A 23674-nucleotide genomic window follows, 5' to 3' on the forward strand; every position below is an offset into this window, starting at 1 on the left:
GGGAAAAAAAACCAAGCTCCCCTGACCCTGTCCTGGTGCCATAGTCGCACAGGTACTCATTGATGGCCCTCTGCTGCGTGTGCAGCCGCTGCAGCATGGCCAACGTTGAGTTCCACCTGGTGGGCATGTCACAGATTAGGCGGTTCTTGGGCAGGTTAAACTCCTTTTGGAGGTCTGTCAGCCGAGCACTGGCATTATATGACCGGCGGAAATGCACACAGACTTTCCTGGCCTGCCTCAGGACATCCTGTAAGCCCGGGTACCTGCCCAAGAACCGCTGCACCACCAAGTTAAGGACGTGAGCCAAACAGGGCACATGGGTCATTTGTCCCTGTCGGAGGGCAGAGAGGAGGTTGGTGCCATTGTCGCAAACCACCATTCCTGCCTTAAGTTGGTGTGGCGTCAACCACCTCTGAACCTGCCCCTGCAGAGCTGACAAAACCTCTGCCCCAGTGTGGCTCCTGTCCCCCAAGCACACCAGCTCAAGCACCGCATGGCATCTTTTGGCCTGCGTACTTGCGTAGCCCCTTGAACGCCTACAGAGCACTGCTGGTTCCGAGGAAGAGGCCATGGAGGAAGAAGAAGAGGAGGGGGTGGAGGAGAGAGGTGTGTCACAATCAGCATTTTGGAGGCGTGGTGGCGGAACAACCTCCAACACTACTGCACCTTGTCCTGCATCCTTCCCAGCTGCCAGCAGAGGCACCCAATGAAACTTAGGTAACGTCCCTGTCCATGCCTGCTGGACCATGAGTCAGCGGTAATATGCACCTTACCGCTGACCGCCCTGTCCAGCGAGGCATGGACATTGCCTTCCACATGCCGGTAGAGAGCCGGAATCGCCTTCCGTGAGAAAAAGTGGCGTTTGGGTACCTGCCACTGAGGAACCGCACATTCCACAAACTCACGGAAGGGGGCAGAGTCTACCAACTGAAAAGGCAGCAGTTGAAGTGCTAGCAATTTCGCCAAGCTAGCATTCAACCGCTGGGCATGTGGATGGCTGGGAGCAAACTTCTTTCGGCGGTGCAGCAGCTGGGGCAGGGAAATTTGCCTGGTACAATCTGACGTCGGTGTACCAAAAGCAGATTGCCCACAAGTACTTGGCTGTGACACACCTAATTCTACACCTTCATTCCTCTCACTGCAGGTCTCAGAGAGGACTGAAGGTCTAGTGGGGTTGGAAATCTCAGCTGATGAGGAGCAAGGAGAGATCCTCTTTGTTCTTTGGTGTGGGTCTTTTAGATACGCTTGCCAACGAACTGCATGGCAGGTCAACATATGTCTGGTCAAGCATGTGGTACCCAAGCGGGAGATGTTTTGGCCACGCGAGATACGCTTGAGACATATGTTGCAAATAGCAGCGGTGCGATCTGATGCACTCGTCTCAAAAAAGGCCCACACCAAAGAACTTTTTGAATAACGCGCAGAGACTGCAGCGCCCTGCACATGTGGAGCTTTGGGGTGTGATGCAGTCAATGTGCTGCCCTTAGGCTGGCCCCTGGAGGGCATCCTGCCTCGTTGGTGATGTGCCGCCGCCTCCTCCTCCTCCTCCTCCTCCTCCTCTCTCCTATCAGGCACCCACGTTGAGTCAGTGACCTCATCATCCCCTCCCTCCTCATCACTGGAGCAAACCTGGCAGTATGCTGCAGCAGGGGGAGCATGACTGCCAGATTGCTGTCCTTCTTGGGCACCCCCTCTGTCCGTGCTCATGTTACTGCCTTCATCGAGCTCAGTATCGTCATCAGAGCCTTCCAAACGCTGGGCATCCTCCTGGAGCATGTACCCAACACTGTGGTCAAACAGTTCGAGGGAATCCTCATGAGGACATGGTGGAGCTAGGGAAGGAGTCACTGATGACATTGAGCTGAGGGAAGAGGCCGCTGCTTTGCCAGACAAAGCACCCTGGGCATGGGTGAGAGAGGATGAGGAGGATGAGGACGGCTTGGTCATCCACTCGACCAAGTCTTCCGCATGTTGCGGCTCAACACGGCCAGCTGCCGAAAAAAAGGCCAAGCGTGTCCCATGGCCACGTGCTGATGAGGATGCACCGTCTCCACGATCAGCACTAGACACAGAGCCTGCTTGCCCTCTCTTATTGGCTTGTGACTGTCTGCCTCTCCTTCTTGGCCTTCCAGACATACTAATGGCCTGTAGCTGCACTAAGCTGGGATAGAACACCTGTAATTTTCTTCAAGTAGCTTTATATACTGTAACCAGACAAGCCTGCCTGTCAGTAGGAAGATAACAGGAACGGATCTAGCTGAACACTGTGAGCAGGACACACTGTACTAAATGTAAATAGTCTAGCTGCCTGACCGTGGTACTTATAGGATCAAATAGAACACCTGTAATTTTCTTCAGGTAGCTTTATATACTGTAACCAGACAAGCCTGCCTGTCAGTAGGAAGATAACAGGAACGGATCTAGCTGTACACTGTGAGCAGGACGCACTGTACTAAATGTAAATAGTCTAGCTGCCTGACCGTGGTACTAATAGGATCAAATAGAACACCTGTAATTTTCTTCAGGTAGCTTTATATACTGTAACCAGACAAGCCTGCCTGTCAGTAGGAAGATAACAGGAACGGATCTAGCTGAACACTGTGAGCAGGACGCACTGTACTAAATGTAAATAGTCTAGCTGCCTGACCGTGGTACTAATAGGATCAAATAGAACACCTGTAATTTTCTTCAGGTAGCTTTATATACTGTAACCAGACAAGCCTGCCTGTCAGTAGGAAGATAACAGGAACGGATCTAGCTGAACACTGTGAGCAGGACGCACTGTACTAAATGTAAATAGTCTAGCTGCCTGACCGTGGTACTAATAGGATCAAATAGAACACCTGTAATTTTCTTCAGGTAGCTTTATATACTGTAACCAGACAAGCCTGCCTGTCAGTAGGAAGATAACAGGAACGGATCTAGCTGTACACTGTGAGCAGGACGCACTGTACTAAATGTAAATAGTCTAGCTGCCTGACCGTGGTACTAATAGGATCAAATAGAACACCTGTAATTTTCTTCAGGTAGCTTTATATACTGTAACCAGACAAGCCTGCCTGTCAGTAGGAAGATAACAGGAACGGATCTAGCTGAACACTGTGAGCAGGACACACTGTACTAAATGTAAATAGTCTAGCTGCCTGACCGTGGTACTAATAGGATCAAATAGAACACCTGTAATTTTCTTCAGGTAGCTTTATATACTGTAACCAGACAAGCCTGCCTGTCAGTAGGAATTTAACAGGAACGGATCTAGCTGAACACTGTGAGCAGGACGCACTGCACTAAATGTAAATAGTCTAGAAGATAACAGGAACGGATCTAGCTGAACACTGTGAGCAGGACGCACTGCACTAAATGTAAATAGTCTAGAAGATAACAGGAACGGATCTAGCTGAACACTGTGAGCAGGACGCACTGCACTAAATGTAAATAGCAGGAACGGATCTAGCTGAACACTGTGAGCAGGACGCACTGCATTAAATGTAAATAGTCTAGATAGAAGATAACAGGAACGGATCTAGCTAAACTGAATACAGTGTATATATATATATGCAACACCTGGGATGCATATATATACACAATACACTGTAAGTGCAGCTAACTGACTGACTGTTCTGCCTAATCTATCTAACTCAAATCAAATGACACTGTCTCTCTCTCTCTCTATCTCTCAGCACACCGGAACACACACTACACAGGGCCGCCGTGCAGGCGGCCTTATATAGTGTGGGGTGTGTACTAAATCCCCTGAGCCATAATTGGCCAAAGCCACCCTGGCTTTGGCCAATTACAGCTCTCTCTACTGACGGCGCTGTGATTGGCCAAGCATGCGGGTCATAGTGCATGCTTGGCCAATCATCAGCCAGCAATGCACTGCGATGCCGCAGTGAATTATGGGCCGTGACGCGCCACACGAATTTAGCGCGAACGGCCCATAACGTTCGCAATTCAGCGAACGATCGAACAGCCGATGCTCGAGTCGAACATGGGTTCGACTCGAACACGAAGCTCATCCCTATTCTTTTTAGAGACATGAGTGGACTTTGTCTTTTCTGTAGATTTCTGAAATTACGTACAGAAAAACATATTACATTCAGCGTTTTTAACGAAAACAACCCTGGGAGTGCACCAGACCCACCTCTTAGGGATCTGAGCCACCCCCACCCCCTGACCACCCAGGGGGTCTGCCCCCCCTCTAAGCAAGGAACCATACATGAGGGGGGACAATCCTAGATAGAGAGGACCCCTCCCCAGGGAACTCTTACCTTCAGAAGGCTGGAGATAGTGTCTGTATGAGTAGCAGCATCTGCCTCCGACATGACTGCAGGTGGTTGCCTGTGTTGAGTCTCACGCTGTCTGCGCGTGTTTCCGACTCTCTCCAGCCTGCACCCGGCCCCCTATCAGCTCCGCAACCCGGAACCGGAATCCACGGGTCAAAGGGAGACGTCCGCCCTCCGCCGGAAATGACATCACCCGTCGTCCGGCCCGCTGGTTCCAAAAAATTGCTGCCTGTACAGCGTACAGGGAGAGCGGACTGTCTCCTTGCTGCGGCCCTGTGGACGCAATAGGGGTTCCCCGCAACCTGATGCCACGCTCGACAAGGAAGGGGTGGCTTCTGCTGCGGGTATGTACCGCTACTTCTTACCCTGGAAGCCCCTGCTTCCTAGGGATGTTATAAGAGGCCAAAATCTCCCTGACTGTATCAGCCTGGTCCCATGCACAGTGTCTCCCCACCGGAGGAAACACTATTAACTGAGGTCCGGCAGGGGAAGTAAGAATTTATGGGCTGGCGCAGTGTTTCCTAAAGGAAGAGGAGGAGACTATCTCTCAATAGTGGCTGTCCTGAATGACAAAAAGGGAAATAGCAGGGAATGTCCCACTGCTGTCAGAGATAGAGTGGGGTGTCAGGGGGGCTGCCAGCGTCTATAGCATCGCTACATCGACGCGTTTCATGCTTTGAACAAGCACATCATCTGGACGTTTGTGCTTATGAAATGATCATTCTTATATAGGGGCATACCTGCCAATCAAAAAATCACTCGCACCTTGGATTGCATAGCGCCATTGTGTGGTAACAACTTAAAACTACAGCTATCTTAGACATAAGGAAAACAGGCAGAAAAGGTTAAGAATCATGCAGGACTGTGATGACAAATAGATCAAGAAAAACCAGAGACTGTTGTATTTTTCATTGATCAATGCCGTTGTGATTCTCTCATTGATTGCAGTCCTGGGAGTCCATGGATTCCTTCAGAATAACAAAAGTGCTTGCTGATCACGGATTTGCAGTCTTGCTTCTGCTGGGAGAAAATAATAGAAGGAGAATTCCACCTGGATAGTGCTGCTTCTTGATGGATTAGGGGTTCCAGGGAGCTGAATGTGCAGGATGAGCCTGGAAATAATTTCCACATGCCTATCTTTTAGAGTCATCTGGTAAGCAGACTACCTTATCACGTGGTGCCGAGTGCTCCCCCATAGACGCACTATAGCTGGTGATTGGATTACCCTTATCTTTTGCTTTTCATTGGACATTTTATCAGTTGCTATTTTAGCGCTGCATTTACAGATTTTGGATATCTATATATACACACAAGCCTGTATATATATATATATATATATATATATATATATATATTAAATGAACTGCAGCTAGCTGAATCAACTGCCTGCCTGAAGTATATTAGAAACAGTAGAGCAGGAACGGTCTGCAGTGAGATCTAGCTAACTGAATAAACTGCCTGCTCAATGTAAATGAAATGACACGCTCTCTCTCTCTCTCTCTCTGCAAGCAACACAGTACACAGGGCCGATGTGCTGATGGCCTTATATAGTGTGGGGTGTGTACTTAACTCCCTGAGCCATAATTGGCCAAAGGCACCCTGCCTTTGGCCAATTATGGCTCTGTTTGCTTACGGTGCTGTGATTGGCCAAAGCATTGCGGGTCATAGTGCATGCTTGGCCAATCATCAGTCAGCAATGCACTGCGATGACGCAGTGCATTATGGGCTGTGACGCGCAACTCAAATTTGGTGCCAATGGCCCATAATGTTCGATCTTTGAATGATTGAACAGCCGATGTTTGAGTCAAACTCATGTTCAACTCAAACAGTCAGCCCATCCCTACCCAGCATGAACCAGTCTGTGAAGTCAGAAGAGGGCGGTGCCACCGAGTGATGTAGCTAGGTGGCTCTGACCCTTACCTATATAAGAAGTGTCAAAGCACAGTGCAGGCATTCAGTGGGAGGCCGTCCCAGGAGGCGGGAGCATTTTTTATTTTTTGGGTCGGCGGGTGGAGTTATTGACAATGTATTTACATTGAGGGACACAATTTTTTTTTCACATTGAATGGGGGGGCATGATCTGGGGGCCCCCTTGTTAAAGAGGGCTTCCACATTCCAATAAGCCCCCCGCATGAAGAACCCCACAACCAGCAGCCATGGTTTTGGGGATGAGGCCCTTTTATTTATTTTTTCAATGGCCGGGTGCCGGCAATTGTAACTGCGAGTCATTTTAAATGAGATTGAACTTTTGCTGCAGCATGTTTTATGCATCTGGTGCGAACCAAACAGGGGGGTGTTTGGCCCACCTCTATTGAAGAGTTTGGACATTGATACAATGCTAAAAGCTCCTACCGTGGGAGCCTGAAATGTTACAGATAATCCCATATGATGCTGTTTTTTCAGATTCAGATTTTCTTATCGCAACTGAACTGTAGTTACAAGCAAGCTATTGCAATTACCTCTAGAAACTATGATCCTTCTTCACATCAATGGTGAATAGTTTCTTTATGTAAGGTGGATTGTGTAGCTAAAAACGTTATATGCAGATAAGAGCACTCTGGACACTTTTCAAAACAATGCAATGAAATCAATACAACTTACCATACTTACAAGTCAGTTGCTGGATAAACCTGTATAATCAACAAAACCAGAGCAGCCCAGAGTAAATAAAATAAAATGGCATAAACAAGGCCGGACATGACAGGGTTAATCAGGGTACATGGGAAGAGCGTTTTTGTTAGAGCTGAAGAGATTGGGTGTGAGTCAGTGGGGAGGAGTTAGCTGCATGAAGCAGCATGTGCGTCCCTCCCCAACTCAGTGGCAGCAGTAGGAGCGAGCTTGGAGGAGCAGAACCACAGCATGGCAGATGTAAAGGCCTTGATAGAATGGCTGCAGGCTGAAGCAGCGACAAGGGGGAAGGATGGCTCCAGGAACAGCTGATGGCAGCCTTAGGAGAGGGGTCCCCCCGGAGGTCAGCACAGTGGGGAGGGAGTCTGCATGCCGCTGGAGTGCTTCTCCCCAGACTCCCCCCTCCCCCAGAGCTCAGCAGCAACTAGGGAGTCCCCTGAGGGCCCCTTCAGTGCCCCCTGCGAAGCGCTCAGTGGTGCGCACAGCAGGGGGTCCTGGGAGGAATCCCCATCATGGCCAGAGCTTGGCTAGTGGGGCTTCTGGCAGACCCAGAGCTCCCACTAGGCCTGACACGTGGAGGGAGATGGAGGATGCGGGCTCCACCCCTGGTGAACATGCAGTGGGGGTGGGGCTTCGGAGGGGAAGCGGTCTGCAGCGACCGCTGGGCCTTTTCCATCTGCAGCCAGTGGCTCCCAGGCAGTGGAGGGGCCAAGGAAGAAGCCAGATGAGGGCCGGGACCCAGGCCGACAGAGCGGTGGAGGTAGCAGAGGCCCAGGCAAAGCGACCAAAGACATCGAGGGTGGAGAACAGCGCAAATCCTCAGCATCCAGGGACGATTCCCCTGGAGGGCTGTCAGCTGGAGCTGAAGACATGGTGATCGATCGGTCTGAGGGTGAGCTGTCATTGTCAGATGAGGAAGTGCCACGGGGACGCCCAGCGGCGATGGAGGCAGGACCTTTGGCTGGTGGGACCCTTTTTAGACAGCCTGGTAAGTCTGTTTTCTCTTAATTATATATTGCAGGGGAGGACGGGTTAGGGGTGGGTGGTGGGCGGTGGGAACAGGTCTGGTAGGCAGCTTACTCCGCAGCGAGCAGTTCCACCCATTGCCTCCTTCTGGCCGCATTGGTCCGCGACTACGCCATGGCAGATATGGGTTTACAGGGGTTTCAAGGAGTTGGAAAAAAGGTTTGAGCCGGGGCCGAGCGGGCACACGTCGCCGGCGGCAGCTTGGGTGGGCAAATGGGGGATCTCGCAACGGGGGTGGCAACCACGCCTCCCACAGTAGAGGCAGAGGTCGCGGTGTGTGCAACGGCGGTGGCTGGGCAGAAGTAGGCTCCCAAGACGTCGGCAGGGGACACGGTGGGGAGGCAGCTAAGAAACAGGATCTTGTCAGGTTGGCGGACACTGCTAAGTGTGAGGTTTATGTTTGTTTTGAGGGGCCCCTTGGGGCGCACCTTAAACCGGAGGTGCAGGAGAAGATCTGGAAAGGTAAGTATGTGAAGATATTCGCACTGCTGCCGCTGGAGAAATTCAATTCAATCTCAATAGTTTCTATTGTTTTATAAGAAGTAAACAGAGGAGAAGTACATAATAATGTAGGAACATAAAGGTTAGTTCCAATTGTTATATTGAGTAACATATACAGGTACAATCATAGACATATTATAATTTTGAATATAATTCAGGTTTAAACATTAGAGTATGTTGAATTGTAGTGGTGATCTTATTTAGGTTCTATTGACCTATCCCATATATATCTTTGAAGTACACATACTCCTATTTCTGAACATAAAATATAAAAGGAATCAAAAAAGAGGAAAATAAATGCACAGCAAACTAACCAAAGGAATATGAACTCTGTGTTCATCAGTCAACCCATCTGTTTAAGAACATAATTGTTGGTGGTATTACCAATAATATTACCTCATCTATATTTATTGTTAGAACGTCAAGGCTTCATTCCCTCATGGTCTTGGTTGGATGTGTACCATTTTTTGCCAGTAACTCCATAGCTTATTGGTTCTTTCTTGGGTACCTATACTGTATGCAAATTGTTTTTCATAGACACTGTGTGTATTCGTTGTTTGTAGAGTTTCTAGTATAGTGGGTGGATTGTTGTCTTTCCAGTGACGGACTATAGTAAGCCTAGCAGCTAAGAGTATGTGGGTTACCATTGTTCTTAGGTGTGGTGGGAATAACTCTATGTCTAGTGATAGAAGTGCTAGACCTGGGGAAGGGACCACTTGTATACCAGTTATCTGTACAATTATAAGAAAGATGCGGGACCAGAACTTTTTGATGCGCGGACATGCCCAAGATATGTGATAATGCTCCTGTTCCTCCACAACCTCTCCAGCATGCCGAGGATTTCTCAGATGTAAATTTTGCTATGCGGTATGGGGTGAGATACCATTGCAGCAAAATTTTTTGGTGTAGTTCCCAAAGACCAACACTTCTTGTTGATGCATAGGTTATTTTAAGAGCTTTCTGCCACTTGTGTTCTGTGTAGCTTTCCCCAAAGTCCCTCTCCCAGGCTTGTATATTGGGAGTGTCTGTATATTAAGGATGTGCCTTTAAGTTTGGTGTTAATATTTGTATAATATAAGGCTAATTGCCAGGGTAGAAGAGTGGTAAGGTTGTTGTGTTGTTTAAGTAGGTGGGATATTTGAAAAAATCTGATGATGGGATAGAGTATTCTATCTGTAAGGATCTGAATGTCTTCATTACTGGTCCTACATATAGATCTTCCAAAAGGAGATTTTTGGTGGTACACCAAGAGTTTAAGGACATGTCAGGTATCAGGGGGGCTATGGCTGTGATTGGTAGTTTCAGAGGTTTTAGGGTACTTGAGCTTCCTACTATTTTAGAAAAGTATTGCCAAGCTTCTATAGATGCTTGAATAGTAGGGGCGAGCGTTGGGGTTTTGGATATGCGAAAAGAGCTAGTTACTAGATAATCGTATAAGTTATCCCCTGGTACTTGAATCCTTTCTAGTTCGGCCCACAGGCTGTCGGCATGGAGGGTCAAACCATGTCCTAATCTGCGCTAGGAGTGTTGCAGCGTGGTAATCCTGTAAATGTGTATGTCCCACCCCGCCTACTCGTTTAAGAGTAATAAGACTGCTGAAGGCGCAACATGCCTTTTTCCCCATCCATAAGAATTTGTTCAGCTCAGACTGTGCCTGTTGGAAAAATGCTTTAGAGACTGAGATAGTGTCCTGAACAAGTATAAAAATTGTGGGAGAATTAGAATTTTGAATGCAGCTAACCTGCCTGACCAAGATCTCAACTCAAACTTCCCTATATTGTCCAGCTTGTGCCTTAGGGTGTGGAGGAAGTGGGTATAGTTCTCTTTAAATAGATCTGATGTTCTAGGGGTGAGAGGGATTCCGAGGTAACCTATACCTTTTTCTTTCCATGTGTAGGGGAAATTAGTGCTGATATCCTTCTTGATGTCAGCCCCAGCCCCAATAGGTATGACTTAGACTCATTGACTTTATAGTATGATACAGTGTTGAACAGTTGTAAAGCCTGATGTACAGAAGCCAGGGAGGATGTAATGTCCATTAACATCAGTATAATGTCATCCGCGAATAAGCTGATGGTATGCATTCTACCCCCTACTGAGAATCCTTTGATTTTTGGATGTTGGCCGATGTATTCGGATATAGGTGGGGATAAAGGGCACCCCTGGCGGGTTCCATTTGTTATGTTGAATGGGGTTGAAAGCATGCCCGAAATATAGACCTGGGCTGATGGGGTTATATACAGCGCCATAATGGCTTGAAGGATCTGGCCTTGGAATCCAAATTTATGGAGAACTTGCTCCAGATAATCCCAGTGGACTCTTTCAAATGCCTTCTCTGCATCCAAAGCTAGGAGCATTTTTTTGGGCAAGATGTATGATGTTAATTAGGCGCCTGGTAGCATCAGCCATCTGCCGTCCCTTGGTGAACCCAGATTGGTCCAAATGGACCACAGAGGGCAGAATGTCCACCAGCCTGTTAGCTATTAATTTAGCGTAGATTTTCATTATTGAGTAACGTTATTGAGTAACGATATTGAGTAACGATATAGGGTGGAAGTTTTGAGGGACATTGGGGTCTTTCCTAGGCTTCGGCAAAGCAACAATCATAGCTCTAAGCAATTCAGATGGGAAAGAAGATGAGGAGACGGCTTGATTGTATACCTCTAACAGATTGGGAGTTATTATATCACTGAATGTTTTGAAATATTCCCCAGTGAAGTCATCTGGGCCTGGTGAATTGTTATTAGGTGAAGAATCTATGGTCTGGGAAATTTCTTGTATAGTAAATGGAGAGTTTAATTTGGTTATATGCTCTTCTGTGAGTTGTGGAAAATTGCCGAATTTCTTAGCAAAATCAATCGTGTGGGAGGTAGGTTGGATCGTGTTGGGATCTAGTTTTAGATTGTAAAGTGAGCTGTATTAGGAACTGAAAGCATCTGCTATAGCTTGAGGATGGCATAATTTAGATTTGTCAACTGGATGGATTATATAGGGTATTTTCGCTTTGCGTCTCTCCCCCCTAAGCCGAGCAGCAAATAATTTACCTGCTTCATTGTTATTAATGTAGTAGGACATTTTAAGCCTCTTTGAGGTGTTTTCAAAGTCCTCCAGCAATTTTACACAAAGCCCATATCTCAGTTTAGTTAGTTCGCTTGACATTGCTGGAGTAGTATTAATTTTGTTTTGGGCTTCTAGTGTTTGTATACAGGAAGAAATAATTTGAATCTGCCGTCCCCTCAACTTCTTGGCTCTGGTTCCCAGTTGAATTAGTAAGCCCCTCATAAACGCCTTATGTGCATTCCAGGTTATAGAAGGGTCAGTCACAGAATTCACGTTATGTTCAAAGTATTCTTTAAGGTTTTTCATTAGATCTGATTTGGAGGGATCATCCTGAAATATCCATGGGTTGGATCTCCAAATTAACATGGCCTTGGCATTAAATGCATCGTCAATCCGCAGAGACACCGAGGCATGATCTGACCAAGTGATAGTGTTAATCTTAGACATTTGAGTTTTGGTTAGTAACCATTTATCTGTTAAGAAAAGGTCAAGTCTCGTATAGGTTTTATGCCTTGTGGAGAAAAAGTAGTCTCTTTCTGTAGCATGTAAGCATCTCCATGCATCATATAAATCATATCAGAGAAGAAGTGGTTGGAGTGCCTGGTGCTGTCTATTAGATGATGAGGTGGAGTTCATCTTAGGATCTGGGGGTAGATTGAAATCTCCACAGAGCAGATTGTCTGATCTGTGAGATCTTTTTCAGAATTCTGTGCAGAAAATGGGTTTGATGGACGTTTGGTGCATATATATTAACCACTATATAGGTTGTGGAATTAATGTCACAAATCAGAACATGGTATCTGCCCCTAGGGTCAGAGATCTCTTTGTTTAAGTGGAAAGCTACCGTGTCCCTTACTGCAGTGAGTACACCCCTTTTCTTAGTATCCGCACTGGCGAAAAAAATGTGTGGAAACTTGGGATTTGAACAGGAGGGTTGGGCATGGATGTTAAAGTGGGTTTCCTGGACGCACAAAATGTCACAGTTATTCTGTGTTGCCTCTTTCCACAGAGATCTGCATTTTGCCGGGTGGTTTAGACCCCTAACATTCATGGTTAGAAAGGTGATTGTCATCTTAAGGTTTGGGCAGGGATGGTGTTATGTAGCAGGTGTTGGTAACACTTACATGGATTGGTTATCTTGGCAAGCCAGGCTCTGAGGTGTTGGTAGATGAGGTTGTGGTTGTTATCATTACTTCTGTGCCTTGTCGTAGACATTCCTGAGGTGGGATGGGTAGAACTGCGACTGCGGATTGGAACAATAGTTAGCTGCAACATCAAAAACAAGAAGAAAGGTAGAAATAGTTGTAACAAACATAGGTCAATGCGACCCGGGTGTGACACTGAGCCACTCATGTATGCGTAGAGGGTGTAAACAGAGAACAGTTCCGCTTAACGGCTTTCTCCTACTCAAGGAGCAGCAGGTATTTCCCATTGCTGGCTGCATTCAGTTTAGCCGTGTCTGTGAGCATTTTTGGAAGTGACTAGATTCCAGTCCTCCGCAATGTGGTTGGGGCTTTGTTTTTTGGAGGATTGAGGAGATCCTTCTGGTACAATGTGCCACATTTTGAGCAACTGTATGTCCTTGGCTAGAGTATCCACAATGTGATCTTTACCTTCTTTGGTGATGATCAGTTTAGTCAGGAACCCCCACTTGTAGGTGATCTTGTGGTTCCTTAATGCTTTTGAAATGGTATTCAGATTTCTGTGTTTCTATAAAGTGAACTGAGAAAGGTCAGCCAAAAATTGGAGGTCCCTGTATTGTGGGGGGAAAAGATCTTTGGTGCGTGATGCTGCCATTAGACGCTCCTTTACTTGAAAGAAGTGAAGACGTAAGATGACGACTTTGGGTATGTTGTCAGGCAGGTGTACCGGCTTTGGTAATCGGTGGATCCTGTCCACTGTGATATCCAAATCTGTCACATCCGGTAGTATGGATTTGAAAAGTTGTGCTGCATATTCACGCAAGTTATGTTGGACCAATTCTGGGACCCCTCTGATTTTTAAGTTATTTCATCTGGAGTGGTCGTCAGTATCCGCTAATTTAGCTTTGATCGCCTACATGTCATCCTCAGTGTTGTCATGGGCATCAACTAGATCATTGATGGTGGTTGCAAATTCCTCCATCTTTGTTTCTATGTGATCTACTCTGGAAGATGTAGCTTGCAGCTCTACCCCAAATTTATGATCACATGATAGCATGTCAGCCTGTAGTGAGCTCCTTAGGGACACTAACATCTCTTTTAGAGTGGTGTCCAGCACTGGCTGGTTGTTTGTAGGAAAGAGATCAATTGAGTCAGGGAGTTCCCTCGTGTCTTCCCCTGAATCTGGGCCCTGGCTTTCTTCATGGCTTGAATCCATTGCATCCAACCTCAATCTTGCCTTCTCAGGGCTCCCAGATGAAGGGGTATGAATGGGGAGATTGTGGGCTTTTAGATGGCGCATTCCTTTTAACCGAATTACCCATAGCAGGTCCCTGCTGAGGAGTGCTGGATCTGGCATGTTCTGATGCACCACCGCCATCTTGCCTGAGCCGCTAAGCGAAGTATGCAGTGAGCTTCTGTGGCTTTCTGCTGTCTTTATGCCATCTAGGCATGATCGATCAGGTCCCCGATGTTCCGCCTCGGTTCCGGTGTGCTCGGTGGTCGGTGCTGGGTGGTATACAGGCCGGTGTATGCCGATTTTGCCCTGATGGCCGTGGAGCTGCTGGATTAAGCGTCCATTGCTGTCCTTGGCTAGCTCGACCCGAGATATACAATTTAGACAGAGTGAAGCCGGAGGATCATAAGAAGGATGATGAGGAGAAGAGGAGATACAGGCTTATCCCGCTGACTTTTCAGAACTGGCTTCAGGCTTTTGCCATAATGGCTAGTGTTATAGGAGAATGGAACCCGGAACATTGTTTGGCGCTGTCCTGCTATTTGGACGCCATGGGTGAGACACAGAGTCTATGGGGCAATGGTGTGGTTGTGATATGATGAACAGTTCCAGCAGAGGAGGGTGATACGCCCGTCCTTATGGTGGGATCACAAGGATATTAGCTTGTGGATGCGACTTATGACGTTGGCGAGGACAACTAGTCAGTTTTTTCAAGGGGGGGCGGTGGCTCATCAAACCCTGGACAATCGGCCACAAGAAAAAAGGGGGTGTGCTGGCAATATAATGAGGGTTCCTGCAAATATGAGGGGCCTGCAAGTACAAGCATGAATGCTCGAGTTGCGGAGGTGCGCATCGAGTGTCCCATTGCTTTAAGCAAGAAAAGGGTTGTGCCGGGGAGTCTGTTAGTAAAAGGGACGACGCCGGAGAAAGTGGAAAGGATGCAGCAGTTTATCGATAGGTACCCGGATAGGGGGGTGGTGCAGTTGTTGAACCTTATTTTTTTTTTTAGAGGGGTTTCAGATTCCGTCAACCCTGGTCAATGCGCCCCTTTGGCTCGTAACCTGCACTCTGCCTTGCAATATGCGGATGTAGTTTCAGAGAGACTGCAGAAGGAGGTGGCATTGGGATGCATGGGGGGCCCATTTACTTGTTTTCCCATTACCTGATTTTGTCATCTCACCTTTGGGGGTAGTGCCAAAGAAGGAGCCGAATAAATTTAGGCTGATACACCATCTTTCATTCCCAAAACCGGGATCTGTCAACGATGCGATCAACCCGGAAATGTGTGCTGTATCGTACACGTCTTTTGATGCAGCTGTTTTTTGGGTTCGTCAGGTCGTTTGCCATCGGTGGTATGGGTCCCATTGGTGGTATTCCAGCTAATGGTGGTTTAGCTGGAATTTGTTAACAGGTGTACTGAGGTCAGTGTTTGGTTGTCTCTGAGCTAGTATGTCATCTGGAGGCCTATTTAAGTTAAAGGTACCGCAGTGCCGGATTGGATCATGTGGCAAGCTTGGGGTTTTCCTGCAAAGACCAATGTGAGTATGTGACTGATGGGTGGTGGTTTAACGAATGCTTTTTTATAAACTTATGTGAATTTACTTGAGTTGTTAATAAAAATGGCTGCTACGGCCAATATTTACTCCAGCTTGGTGTTGTCTCCATTCATGGGTAAGGGTAAGGTAAAAGTGGAGCTGGGTATTGGTCAGGCAGATAGATGGTAATTATTAGGGATGAGCTTCATGTTCAAGTTGAACGCATGTTCGACTCGAACATTGTGTGTTTGGTCGTTTGCCGAATTACGAACGATATGGGCCATTTGTGACACATTCGAGTGCCGCATCACGGCCCATAATTTACTGCGGCATCACAGTGCATTGCTGGCTGATGATTGGCCAAGCATGCACTATGACCCGCATGCTTGGCCAATCACAGCGCCGTCTATACAGAGAGCCATAATTGGCCAAAGCCATGGTGGCTTTGGCCAATTATGGCTCAGGGGGTTTAGTACACGCCCCACACTATATAAGGCCGCCTGCACGTCGGCCCTGTGTAGTGTGTTCCGGCTTGAGAGAGAGAGAGAGAGAGAGAGAGAGAGAGACAGTGTCATTTGATTTACGTTAGATAGAGTAGGCAGGTTGAGTTAGTTAGCTGCACTTACAGTGTATTGTGTATATATATATGCATCCCAGGTGTTTATATATATATATATATATATATATATATATATATATATATATATATATATATATACACACACTGTATTCAGTTTAGCTAGATCCTGTTCTTCTCTTGCTAATATACTGACAGGCAGGCGTTTTTACAGTATTTCCAGTTACTGTACTGTGTACCCTGCACAGTTGCACCTACAGTATAGCTACCTGAAGCCAGGTGCTTGTGTAGGCCAATAGTATGTCTGGCCAACAAGGAGAGGCAGACAGTCACAAGCCAATAAAAGAGGGCAAGCAGGCTCTGTGTCTAGAGGCAACAGTGCTGGTCATGGACACTGTGCATCCTCATCAGCACGTGGCCGTGTGACACGCTTGGCCTTTTTTTCAGCAACTGGCCGTGTTGAGCCACAACATGCGGAAGACTTGGTCGATTGGATGACCAAGCCGTCCTCATCTTCCTCATCCTCTCTCACCCAGGCTCAGTGTACTTTGTGTGGCAAAGCAGCTGCCAACGCGGCCTCTTTCCTCGGCTCAATGGCATCAGTGACTCCTACCCTAGCCCCATGTCCTCCTGAGGAGTCCCTCGAACTGTTTGACCACAGTGTTGGGTACATGCTCCAGGAGGATGCCCAGCGTTTTGAAGGCTCCAATGATTGTACTCAGATAGAGGAAGGCAGTAACATAAGCCCAGACAGAGGGGGTGCCCAAGAAGGACAGGAATCTGGCAGTCATGTTCCCCCTGCTGCAGCATACTGCCAGGTTTGCTCCAGTGATGAGGAGGGAGGGGATGATGAGCTCACTGACTTCATGTGGGTGCCTGATAGCAGGGAGGAGGAGGAGGAACATCACCAACGAGGCAGGATGCCCTCCAGGGGCCAGCCTAAGGGCAGCACACTGTCTGCATCACACCGCAGAGCTCCACATGTGCAAGACGCTGCTGTCTCTGTGCATTATTCCAAAAGTTCTTTGGTGTGGGCCTTTTTTGAGAAGAGTGCATCAGATTGCACCGCTGCTATTTGCAACATATGTCTCAAGCGTATCTCGCGTGGCCAAAACATCTCCCGCTTGGGCACCAGATGCTTGACCAGACATATGTTGACCTGCCATGCAGTTTGTTGGCAAGCGTACCTAAAAAGACCCAAACCAAAGAACAAAGAGGACCTCTCCTTGCTCCTCATCAGCTGGGATCTCTAACCCCACTATACCTTCAATCCTCTCTGAGACCTGCACTGAGAGGAATGAAGGAGTAGAATTAGGTGTGTCACAGCCAAGTACTTGCGGGCAATCTGCTATCGGTACACCAACATCAGATTGTACCAGGCAAATTTCCCTGCCCCAGATGCTGCACCGCCGAAAGAAGTTCGCTCCCAGCCATCCACATGCCCAGCGGTTGAATGCTAGCTTGCTAGCACTTCAACTGCTACCTTTTTAGTTGGTAGACTCTGCCCCCTTCCGTGAGTTTGTGAAATGTGCGGTTCCTCAGTGGCAGGTTCCCAAACGCCACTTTTTCTCACGGAAGGCGATTGCGGCTCTCTACCGGCATGTGGATGGCAATGTCTTGTCCTCGCTTTACAGGGTGGTCAGCGGTAAGGTGCATACTACTGCTGACTCATGGTCCAGCAGGCATGGACATGGACGTTACCTAAGTTTCACGGTGCATTGGGTGGGAAGGATGCAGGACAAGGTGCAGTAGTGTTGGAGATTGTTCCGCCACCACGCCTCCAAAATGCCACTACTGGTGATTCTGACACACCTCTCTCCTCCACCCCCCCTCTTCTTCTTCCTCCATAGCCTCTTCCTGTGCTTTGTTCTCGGAACCAGCGGTGCTCCGTAGGCGTTCAAGGAGCTATGCAAGTACGCAGGCCAAAAGATGCCATGCGGTGCTTGAGCTGGTGTGCTTGGGTGACAGGAGCCACACTGGGGCAGAGGTCAGCTCTGCAGGGGCAGGTTCAGAGATGGTTGACGCCACGCCAACTTAAGCCAGGAATGGTGGTTTGTGACAATGGCACCAACCTCCTCTCCGCCCTCTGACAGGGACAACTGACCCATGTGCCCTGTTTGGCTCACGTCTTTAACTTGGGGGTGCAGCGGTTCTTGGGCAGGTACCCGGGCTTACAGGATGTCCTGAGGCAGGCCAGGAAAGTCTGCATTTCCACCGGTCATATAATGCCAGTGCTCAGCTGGCAGACCTCCATAAGGAATTTAACTTGCCCAAGAACCACCTAATCTGTGACATGCTCACCAGGTGGAACTCAAGGTTGGCCATGCTGCAGCGGCTGCACATGCTGCAGAGGGCCATCAATGAGTACCTGTGCGACTATGGCAGCAGGACAGGGGAGCTTGTTTTTTTTTCCCCACGCCAGTGGGCCATGATCAGGGATGCATGCACTGTCCTGTCACCATTTGAGGAGGCCACGAAGATGGTGAGCAGTGACAGTGCATGCATCAGTGACACTATCCCCCTTGTCTACCTGTTGGAGCACACGCTGCATGGAATAATGGACAGGGCACTTGAGGCAGAACAGAGGCAGGAAGAGGAGGACTTCCTTAGCTCTCAAGGCCCCCTTTATCCAGACAGTGTTCCTGCATGCCTGCCGATCACACAGGAAGGGGATGAGGAGGAGGAGGATTGTGTCAGCATGGAGGTGGAGCCTGGCACTCAGCATCAGCACTAGTCTTTAAGGGATCATTTACAGTCCCAAGAAACCCATGGACTTGTACGTGGCTGGGAGGAGGTGGCTGCGGATCATGTTGTCCTTAGTGACCCAGAGGACTCCGGAGGAATGCCTCAGCAAACCTATGCTGCATGGCCTCTCTGATCCTGCAAAGCCTGCGGAAGGATCCTCGTATTCGTGGTATCAAGGAGAGGGATCGTTACTGGCTGGCAACCCTCCTTGATCCACGTTACAAGAGTAAGGTTGCAGACCTAATCTTGCCATCGCAGAGGGAGCAGAGGATGAAGTATCTTCGGGAGGCCTTGCAGAAAGGTCTGTGCAATGCGTTCGCAGAGACTGGGAGGTTACAAACTCCTGTTCCTGGACAACATGTTGCTGAGGCTTCGGTCAGTCAAAGAAGGAGCGGTGGAGAAGGTGGCCGTCTGACCGATGCATTCAGACAATTTTTTAGTCCGCAGCCCCAAGGTATGATCGGTTCCAGCAACCATCGCCAGCGTCTGTTTTACATGGTGCAGGAATACCTAGGAGCAAGATCTAACTTGAACACCTTTCCCACCGAAAATGCTCTGGGTTACTGGGTCTTGAGGATGGATCACTGGCTAGAGCTTGCACAGTATGCAATTGAGCTACTGGCCTTCCCTGTATCCAGCATTCTTTCGGAACGCACATTTAGTGCTGCTGGAGGCTTTGTAACCGATCACAGGGTGCACCTGTCCACCGACTCGGTCGATCGACTGACCTTCATAAAAATTAGTCAGTCTTGGATCACTACCAGATACCAAGCACCTGATGCTGATGTAACCGAATAAATTTTTTTGAAATGTCAGATCCCTTCAAGACTGCCTATGCTCATGCTGAGTGACTATCCTCTTCCTCCTCAATGATCAGGCTGATAGCTTGTAAGAATATTTTTGTTTCTGGGCGCCGCCACCAGTGGCTAAGGCCCAATTTTTCAGCCCCTGTTTAACAGGGGCATGTAATTACAATTTTTGATGCAATTCTTTGCCGCAGGGCTCATTCCTGCGCTCCAACTAGAGTATCTGTGAGGGGTTGCAGTGTTGTGGCACCAGCACCAGCGCCTAAGGCCCAATTTTTTAGCCCCTGTTCAACAGGGACATGTAATTACAATTCCTGATCTAATATTTCACAGCAGGGCCTGTTCCAGCGCCAACCAAGAGTAACTGTGAGGACTTACAGTGTTGTGGCACCAGCACACCACCATCACCAAAGGCCCAATTTTTCTGCCCCTGTTCAACAGGGCCATGTAATTACAATTATTGATCTAATATTTCACAGCAGGGCCCTGTGAGGGCTTACAGTGTTGTGGCAACACCAACACCTAAGGCCCCAATTTCTGCAGAGTATATAGGGCAGGCCCCTACTTTCAAACATCCAACTTACAAACGACTCCTACTTGCAAACGGAAGGAGACAACAGGAAGTGAGATGAAATCTACCCCTAGGAAGGGAAAATCTCTCCTGTTAATATGGGAAAAACGTTTCTCATTTCCACTGATGCTTTATCACCAATCCTTGCTTCACTAAAAACCCCAAATTTTCTAAAAACATTTGTCATTGTGACAGAAAGTGAGGTGAAATTTTCTGAAGAGGACCACAGACAGCAAAACAAATGTCACAGGGGTGATAACCCTTCCTTATGTTTTCCAAAAAGCTTAAAAATAGATTTTTTGGCTGGAGCTACACTTGAAAAATGTACCAGTTCAAAATTACAAACAGATTCTACTTAACAGCAAACCTACAGTCCCTGTCTTGTTTGCACCGCCTGTATACTGCTGTTCAGTGTATATAGGGCCTGGGGGCTGCACGCCTTTCCTTTTTTTTTAATTTGGGTGCGGAGTTCCCCTTAATATCCATACAAGACCCAAAAGGATCTGGTAATAGACTGGGGGGGGGGGCAGTGCCACCAAAGGAGCAAGTCTAGACTGCATATTAAGCTATGCTGCTAGAGGGATGCCCCATTGCTGGCTGGATATCCAGATTTGAGGTCATATATGTGCCCACTACCCGCCACTCTGTATAGAGGGATGCTTTATTGCCTACTGCCTACCTGGTCTTTGGTCTGTCTACGAGCCTGTTGAGCTTGCAATCTGGTATGCATGTAATTTAGGTGGTGGAGGATCACTGCGAGGGGTGTTTTCAATTTCCTACCTTTCCACACTGATCCCTATTAAGAGCTATCAGGGGACTCTTCCCATTCCCCTTGAAGATTCTCCGATTTTCTGGTCTATGGACTTTGCTATATGATATTAATATATAATCACTATTTATGGTTTTTCACATTTTTTGATTTTTGGCACTAATTGATTTATATGTACTTAATATTATTCAGAATATTCTTTGAATTTTTGTTTTTTGTATTTTGCTATATAATCTCAATGTATATATTTATATTTGATGTTTTCTCACATCCTTTTTATTTGCATTAAGTTATTTTTATGCATTTATCATTCATGGCATAGCGCAGTTTTTTCTTTGTTTTGCTAATAGGTTTAGGTAAATTTAGTTTTGGGCTCAGGAACAGGATTCGATTTTGGTTGTTTTGGGTTCTGCTGGTTGCAGGCTCAACTACTTCTCATAAATAGACAATACTTTCGCGCCTTTGGTAAAAAATAATAAATAATAAAATAAAAAATAAAAATAAAAAAATTTTACAAAGTATATAATGAGTGAATTGGTGAGTGGAAAAACACACACTCAAAAAGCCACAAATACAAGCTGCTCCCCTTAATTTGAATGGAACAATCAAATAAGTAATGGTGTGAAATAGGGGGCGCTAGAGACCTAACAAACATATGCTTCTGTCATTAAGTGCACTCACTAACCAAATCAGTCTCAGTGGACTGGGTGGTGCTGATTGTGTTGAACTAGTGATACCACAAACACATGATTTATGCTACAAAAATAATATAAAATACAATGAAAAAATAATAATTGAAAGAATCCAGTGAAAAGAATTTTTTGAACAAAATTAGTGCAAGTGAAATGAATAAATCGTGATGTCTAATAGTCCCAATCCATTGAAGAGATCAGAGCAAAGCAGTTGAAACCAACATCACAGCAGACACATGGATCCTCACAAATGCAACAATTTAAGCGTTGATATAAAGGTTCCGTCACCCAAGAGGAAAAACACCTGAAGGTAATAGATATCTGCTTACCAGATACCAATGACTTCTTTAACTAAAAAGAAAGTCATTAGTGCTTGTACAGGATTGTGCCTGTTCACATGAAGGCTGGAAGGCTGGATGGTACTTTAGGCATTGAACCCTCCCGTCCCATTCATTCAGGATAGGAAATATGAGAAACAAAAAGGAATCCTCATAGCGTAAAACCGTTTAATATATAAAATTAGAGAACAATAAAATAGCCAAATGGCCTCTTACATTGGACGGTGCCTACCCGGCACTGGGACTGCTCGCATGTCAGGGTGAGTAGAGTCAGGAACCCTTCGCATCACATCGCACATGCGGCGTGCGTTCCACTCCGTGCGTCTAGCTAACCAGCTAATCCGGAAGTAGGTGGGACGAATCTGGACATGTGACCACGTACCGCTCCGACGTACGTTTCGTTTATATACAGAACATATACAGAACAACATTTAACCATTGCATGTAAGTTATGTAATGTAATGTATAAAATAAGTTTACCTTATCTTTATTTTTATTTTCATCTATATATTCCTACCCTTAAATGTACTGCCTTTATAATAGAGATGTACTGCCTTTATAATAGAGATAGTTACTATACTGTATTTATTGTAAATCGAGACTTGTGAGATTTAATACTGATCAAAAAAAAGGAGGCAGAGGCGTGTGAGTCTTTGAAAGATAAACAGTTATTGCCGCATTATGACCCACCTGGATATCACTGGAGACATCTAAGGACCAGCAGCAGTGAGCAGCAAAGCCCATTTAAAGCACTACAGGCCTGATACCCCTGCAGGGGTTCCGACAGTTGGTAAGTGGGCAATTTGAGGGGGGAGCACAGAAGTCACCAGTCAACCCTGTTCACATGAAAGTCACCCTGGGAAATATCTTGCCTTGCTGTCGTGTAAAGTGCATGGGACTAATATACAGTGCTCCAATTGTCATAACATATGAACTGTGTAAACACTGTTATATATACGCATATGGTGGATGCAACCTTTCTCTATAGGAATTAGCATAACTTCACTAGTATATGCCTCTTGCTACACATAGTATGTTTCCAGTTGTTTCGCAACAGTGCTGGATATGGTTACTGATTTAAAGATTGGCTATTGATTTATCAGTAACATATAGGGTTTATATAAGGTTTTTTTCTTATATGTTTTACACACTATTCTTAACGTAGGCTGCATGCAACAATGGTATGATTTATACATATGTCTCCTACCCATTTTTAATATTATTAAATATTCCCTCTCATACATCTTTGAGGGTCTAGTATCTTGTATATATGAGATAAAAAACGTTATGCTTATGTTTCCTGTATAGGCTTAGCCAACAGGTTTTTCAGGTAGCGCCGTTCTAATCAAGTACATCGTACCCCTACCCATTTAACAAAAAAGTGTCAAAAAGTAATAACCACAAGAAACTGTTTATGACAATTCCTTTAAAAAAAAAAAAAATATTGTGTCCCTTGATGTGAATACATCGTCAATCATGACATCCGCCGGAACCGAAAAATCGCCTCCCGACGATTGCCCAGTTCTTATATAGGCAAGGGGCGGGGCCACCTGGATACGTCAACCAGTGGCACCGCCCCTTCTGATGTCACACCCCTTGCCTATATAAGAACTGTCAAAGCCCAGAGTGGGTAGTCGGCGGGAGGCCTTCCAGGAGGCGAGAGCTTTTTAATTTTTTTCTATTTTTCAGGTCCGGCGGGCATTGTGATTGATGATGGATTTACATTGAGGGACAATATTTTTTATTATTTAATAAAGGACTTGT

At 46.7% G+C, this 23674-nt stretch overlaps 1 protein-coding gene across 1 annotated transcript in view; it reads right to left on the reverse strand.

Moving 5' to 3' along the window:
- Nucleotides 1-23674, reverse strand: part of LOC141111256 (indolethylamine N-methyltransferase-like) — a 93735-nt gene that overhangs the window by 53544 nt on the left and 16517 nt on the right. The window contains exon 3 of the mRNA XM_073603399.1: nt 16853-16865. Within this exon, the coding sequence (XP_073459500.1) occupies nt 16853-16865 (13 nt within the window). The remainder of the gene's footprint in view (nt 1-16852; nt 16866-23674) is intronic.

This window comes from Aquarana catesbeiana, linkage group LG10 (genome assembly GCF_042186555.1).
Source record: "Aquarana catesbeiana isolate 2022-GZ linkage group LG10, ASM4218655v1, whole genome shotgun sequence".
NCBI lineage: Eukaryota > Metazoa > Chordata > Amphibia > Anura > Ranidae > Aquarana > Aquarana catesbeiana.